Source organism: Propithecus coquereli, unplaced genomic scaffold (assembly GCF_000956105.1).
Source record: "Propithecus coquereli isolate 6110/MARCELLA unplaced genomic scaffold, Pcoq_1.0 Scaffold111, whole genome shotgun sequence".
Classification (NCBI taxonomy): domain Eukaryota; kingdom Metazoa; phylum Chordata; class Mammalia; order Primates; family Indriidae; genus Propithecus; species Propithecus coquereli.
Genome location: NW_012135081.1, coordinates 24,478 through 30,836, shown reverse-complemented (window position 1 = coordinate 30,836; position 6,359 = coordinate 24,478). Strand labels below are relative to the sequence as shown.

Below are 6,359 nucleotides of genomic sequence, written 5' to 3'. Positions count from 1 at the left end.
ATTCCATAATCCTGGCACAGTTGATTTATAGAAAATTATGTTTTCTGGTTAAAAATAAACCAAGTTTAAAATAACATTTGTTTGGCCAGGTGCAGTGGCTCACACCTGTAATCCTAGCACTTTGGGAAGTCGAGGTGGGAGGATCGCTTGAGACCAGGAGTTTGAGACCATCCTGAGCAAGAGTGAGACCCTGTCTCTACAAAAAAATAGAAAAATTAGCCAGGTGTGGTGGTGTGCACCTGTATCCCAGCTACTACTTGGGAGGCTGAGGCTGGAGGATCACTTGAGCCCAGGAGCTTGAGGTTGTAGTGAGGCCACAGCACTCTAGCCTGGGGGACAGAGCAATACCCTGTTTCGAAAAGAAGATGTGTTTGCTAATCTAGGGAAAATAACCATGTAGTTAAGATTTCAAGAAATGTTCACACTTGCCTAAAATGTATTTTGTAGAGTAACTTGAACTTGAATTTTATCTACTCAAGATTTCAATTTTGATTCATTCTACAGAATTTTCTTTGCCAACTTAAAAATTGATCCTCTTTCTCCTGCCCTTAACAGAAGTTGTTATAGCGCTCTTGGAGTGTTCCTGGAGTACTTTTATTTCACGGGCCCTCATAAGCCAAATAATCTTTCTTCATAAAAGGACTCCCCTGTTACTACCACTCTTTCCTTAAAAAAAAAAAAAAAAAAAAAGTATAGAGATTTATTTTTAGTTCTTGTCAGGATATGATACCTAGTGACTATTTGTAGACCTCTATTTCCTCAAATTTAATGCTGCTTTAAACACGTAAATCATCTTTGAAAACAAAGTCCAAAAAGTTTTTGCAAACTTTGCCTGTCTGCTTAACAGAGCAGAAACCTTATTTTATCTCTTGACTCTTGGAAGGGGTTGGTAGGGGCTTCTACAGGCTATTTGCATTTACCAGGACATGTTTCTTCTGAATAGATGTGTGTGCCTAGGAGTGTTACTGCTATTTGCCTAGCATTGTCATAAGGGAGAACAGGATTAGTGTCTAGTTTAAATGATCAGGATCTTGAAAAGGAAGTTGAGGAGAAGTTTTAAATTACTGGTAGAGCTAGATGGTAGTAATTGACATTTATTTTGGGAAGTAACTTTAAAAATTACTAACTGCATTTGGTTTTCTGTATCAAATGTAGCTATAATTATCTTGTACAGTCCAGACTTTAAGTTTTACATGGCCGACAACTCTACTGTATTTTGTACCTCCGACAGATCCTGTTTTATTTCCCTTGACCATTTTTCTACAGATATTTGTCAGGATACAAATCAGGTTCTCTTCAAATGCTGCCAGGGATCTGAAGAGGTACCCTGCAACAAACCAGTTCCTGTAAGCCTCTCTGAGGATCCCTGCTGCCCACTGCATTTCCAGTTGCCTCCTCAGATGTATAAGCCCGAGCAGGTACTGTCAGTGCCAGACGATCTGGAAGCCGGCCCCATGGATCTGTACTTGAGTGCTGCTGAGCTTCAGCCCACTGAGAGTTTACCTCTGGAGTTCAGTGATGTAAGTTAGAGAAGCTCTGTTCTGGTTGGCCCTTGAGATAAAGCCTTATTTATTAATGGTGAGGATAGGTTAGTCTTTTGTGGTTAGGAGAGTTGTAAGTTTTTGAAGTGGTATATGAATTATTGTATTTGTATGTTAGCATATTTATTTAGAGACTTCTGCCATACCTTATTTTTTTCATCCTTTTTTGAGAGAGAATTCACATACCATAAATTCTACCCTTTGAAATTGTATGATTCAGTGATTTTTAGTATATTCACAAAGTTATGCAACTGTCGCCACTAATTTCAGAATGTTTTCATCATCCCCCAAAGATGATGCCAGTACCAATTAGCAATCATTTCTCATTTTCTTTTGCCTCCATCCCCTAGCAACTATTAGTCTACTTTTTGTCTATAAATTTGCCTATTTTGGACATTACATACAAATGTAATCATATGTGTGGCCTTTTATGTCTGGCTTATTTCACTTAGCATAATGTTTTCAAGGTTTATCCATGTTGTGATAGTATGTATCAATAGTTTATTCTTTTTTATGACTGAATTAATATTACATTGTTGGGATATACCACATTTGAAAATTCTAAATCTATCCGTTGATGGACATTTGTGCTGTTTCTACTTTTTGGCCAGTAAGGAATATGATGCTATGAACATTCATGTATAAGTTTTTGTGTGGACACATGTTCAATTCTCCAGTTCTCTCTGTCTGTGTACTTAGCAGTGGACTTATTTGTCAAACCACTAATTTCATTTAGACAAAAAAGCAAGATTCTTCTATTTTGTTGACTTAGTATTGATACTTCCAAAACCACTTACAAATTTAAATTCACAGAAGCATTTCTTTTTCTGAGAGAATGATAATGGAGATTATAAAGTGAGGGAAATTGGAAAGGCAAGATGATGGTTAGATTCGGTGTAGCCTAAAGATTTGGGTACCTATCCCCAAGGTGAGTTTGATTCATTAAAATCATAAATGAATTCTGATTTCTGTAGATATCATCTCTCGAACTTAGTAAACTTCTGTTTTGGCTCTACGGTAAAGGTTTTTATTTTCAGATTAATAATGTCCTCCAAGAAATGACTCTAAACTAGGCTCTGGCTATTCTTTCCATTTTCGATATGTTACAGTTTCTATTGTGAACTGACTGAAACAACAGTACTCTCCCAAGTATTTGCTCTTACAGCCTTCTAAGTATGCACACCACTCTACCTTTTTCAACTTTTTCCTCAATTGGTCCTAGTCTCATAAATCTGTCTCTGATTTCATTGGTTTCCCTAATTAGCACTGATCTATCATTTGACTTTAGAGGCATTTCATCTCTCTTGGCACTTTCACTTAATCTTTAGTCTTCTAGATAAAGGTCTTCTTTATTTTTTCTGAGGATAAATTTTCCAAATTTCATAATGAAGGTGTCTTTCATATAATCATAACATGATTAAGGTGACAGATCTAAATGGAAAATTCAATATAGGTTCCAAGATTATTTGCCAAGCGTAGTAAGCAAGATTTGGGTGGCCTCAAGGGTCTCTTTCACTAAGAAAGATAGGACAGAATAATTTCTGAAAAAGAAAAAGTGCTATTGAGAATATACTGGTTTCAGTCTTTTTGTAATCTCTCCCTTTTAAAAAAGTTGGTTGTATACTGTCTGTGGGTTTATCAAATTTTTGATTTTTGTTACTTCCTTAGAAGGAAAATACAAATTTTTTTTTGCAACAGGATCTCACTCCGTTCCTCAGGCTGGAGTGCAGTGATGTGTTCATAGCTCCGTGTACCCTAAAACTCCTAGGCTCAAGCAATCCTCCCACCTTAGCTTCCTGAGTAGCTGGGACTAAGTTGTGCACAAACACACCTGGCTAAGAAAAATATAATTTTATTATAACCTTGATTATAATTGTTTTTTATAAAGTCTGTTTCATAGATTCATAAAATATGAGAACTAGAAAATAGCTTTAGAGGCCGGGCGTGGTGGCTCACGCCTGTAATGCTAACTAACACTCTGGGAGGCTGAGGCGGGAGGATCGCTCAACGTCAGGAGTTGAAGACCAGCGTGAGCAAGAGCAAGACCCTGTCTCTACTAAAAATAGAAAGAAATTAGCTGGACAACTAAAAATATATAGAAAAAATTAGCTCGGCCTGGGTGGCGCATGCCTGTAGTCCCAGCTACTCGGGAGGCTGAGGCAGAAGGATTGCTTGAGCCCAGGAGTTTGAGGTTACTGTGAGCTAGGCTGACGCCACGGCACTCACTCTAGCCCGGACAACACAGTGAGACTCTGTCTCAAAAAAAAAAAAAAAAAATGTGTTGTCAGATTTGTTGATCCTTATTTGTGGCATGAGTTTTTCAAAGAATGCATCAGAAGTAACCTTATTTTTGAAAATCCAGTGGATTTTTAAGATGAGCCTTTGTTGGGCTAGGCAGGTGGCTCACACCTGTAATCCTAGCACTCTGGGAGGCTGAGGCGGGAGGATCATTTGAGCTCAGGAGTTCGAGACCAGCGTGAGCAAGAGCAAGACCCTGTCTCTACTAAAAATAGAAAGAAATTAGCTGGACAACTAAAAATATATAGAAAAAATTAGCTCGGCATGGTGGCGCATGCCTGTAGTCCCAGCTACTCAGGAGGCTGAGGCAGGAGGATTGCTTGAGCCCAGGAGTTTGAGGTTGCTGTGAGCTAGGCTGACGCCACGGCACTCACTCTAGCCCGGACAACACAGTGAGACTCTGTCTCAAAAAAAAAAAAAAAATGTGTTGTCAGATTTGTTGATCCTTATTTGTGGCATGAGTTTTTCAAAGAATGCATCAGAAGTAACCTTATTTTTGAAAATCCAGTGGATTTTTAAGATGAGCCTTTGTTGGGCTAGGCAGGTGGCTCACACCTGTAATCCTAGCACTCTGGGAGGCTGAGGCAGGAGGATGGCTTGAGCTCAGGAAACTAGTCTGAGCAAGAGCAAGACCCAGTCTCTACAAAAAAATTAAAAAATCAGCTGGTAGCTGGGCATGGTGGCACATGCCTGTAGTATCAGCTACACAGAAGGCTGAGGCAGGAGGATTGCATGAGCCCAGGAGTTTGAGGTTGCAGTGAACTATGATGACACCACTGCACTGTATCCTGGGTGACAGAGCAAGAGACTGTCTCAAAAAGGGAAAAAAAAAAAAAAAAAAAAAAACCTCTGTTGCTAAAGGTGTTTAAAAATGATAATCAGGTATTTGTACTTGATCATCTACTGTGTTCGTATTCATGTACTTTTTGATAAATCGCATTGTTTATTAAAAAATATACTTTGGGGGTAATAGTTCTCCAGAAAGTGTTGAAACAATCTAGTTTTAGAAATTTTTATCCTTCCATAAATTCTGGATATATTTAATAGTGTAAATTAGTGTAAAATTTTGCTACAAAAATATTTCTGAATCATGTGAATTTCACCAAGCAGTCTTAACTCATTGCCTATGTTTTGTTGTTGTTTCTATAACTTGTTAATGGTAACTTCTGGTAACTTTACTTATGGGAAGACCAGATACCACATATTTTATTAAAAAAAATTTTTTTTTTTTTTTCAGGAAGGGAGGGAAAGGGGAAATGGGGAGAGAGGACAGGTATCAGATATTAATATGGATAAAAATGCAGCCTTTCATTCTGGATATTATATTTGCCTGTTTTCTCTGCTTTGATCAAAGGATGATTGGCAGGTAGCAGCTTAATACCTTAATCCTATTACTTTGAGTTCCCTTTCTGTCTTTCTGTTTTTTGATGGTTTTTGATACAAGAACAAAATGTGGACTCTGTCTTTGTATCCTGATACTTTAGTCTCTAAACATTCCTGTTACAGGAATTTTTGCTGATCCTTTATTTTAGGTTCCTTTTCCCAATTTTAATTTTTGTTAAAGACAACACCGGTATATGTGAGAATAGCCTTTTCTGTATCTATTTTCCTTTGAAAACATTTCTATTCCATTGTCATCTTGAGACTTGAGTTCCTTTTGCTTCACTGCTTAAATTACAAGCGAATTATTTAGATAATAATTGTGCATAGTAAAAGAATTGCAGAAAATAGAATTTACAGTCTTAATGGTATGAGAACAGTGGTTTCTGTGGTTAGTGTGTAAGTTTCCAATATATCTGAAAATAGATGGTAGGTAAAGCAGCTGTATCCTTCTCCCTATGTTTTTGCTTAAATTGAGCAGCTTTAAGTCTAGTAGTTTTCTTTTTCTTCTTCCTCTTCTTTTTTTTTTTTTTTTGGTAGAGATAGGATTTTGCTGTGTTGCCCAGGCTGGTCTCGAATTCCTGGCTTCAAGTGATCCTCTTACCTTGGCCTCCCAGAGTGCTAGGATTACAGGCGTGAGCCACCACACCCGGCCTAGAGTTTTAAATTACATTCTTTTCTTTACCTTAAGATGAAGATGATCTTTTTAACGTGAAGATGATGATGAGTACACCAGAAAATGGGAAGGATTGAAAGTTCTTCGACTTATTTAAATGCATGGAACTAAACTTCTCATGAAGCTAGATTATTAGAAACACAGAGCCTCTGTAAACTGGATTGGGCACAGGGGTACAAACATTGGATGTTTTTAACTCTAGGGAAGGAGAGTTTAGCACTAGGTTATTTAGAAAGCAGTGGTACGAAAGTTAGTTTGATGTATTGTTTGAGCCTTTGCAATCCCTTAGGTCCTGAATCAAGACCGATGGTTTGCTATTGTAGCTATTGGTTTCAAACAGGAGCCAAGAGTGATGTCTTCCTTGTGGTCTGTTGGCTATTTGATATTGCTGTGTGAATGGCCAATTCACTTGGAAGAAACATGGTCTAGAATATGTCATTGTTGTTTTTTTTTTTTTTTTTTTT

At 37.7% G+C, this 6,359-nt stretch overlaps 1 protein-coding gene across 2 annotated transcripts in view; it reads left to right on the top strand.

Moving 5' to 3' along the window:
• Positions 1 to 6,359, top strand: part of KANSL2 (KAT8 regulatory NSL complex subunit 2) — a 25,307-nt gene that overhangs the window by 14,972 nt on the left and 3,976 nt on the right. For both annotated transcript variants that reach the window (XM_012653955.1, XM_012653946.1), the window contains exon 8: positions 1,267 to 1,520. In XM_012653955.1, the coding sequence (XP_012509409.1) occupies positions 1,267 to 1,520 (254 nt within the window). The remainder of the gene's footprint in view (positions 1 to 1,266; positions 1,521 to 6,359) is intronic.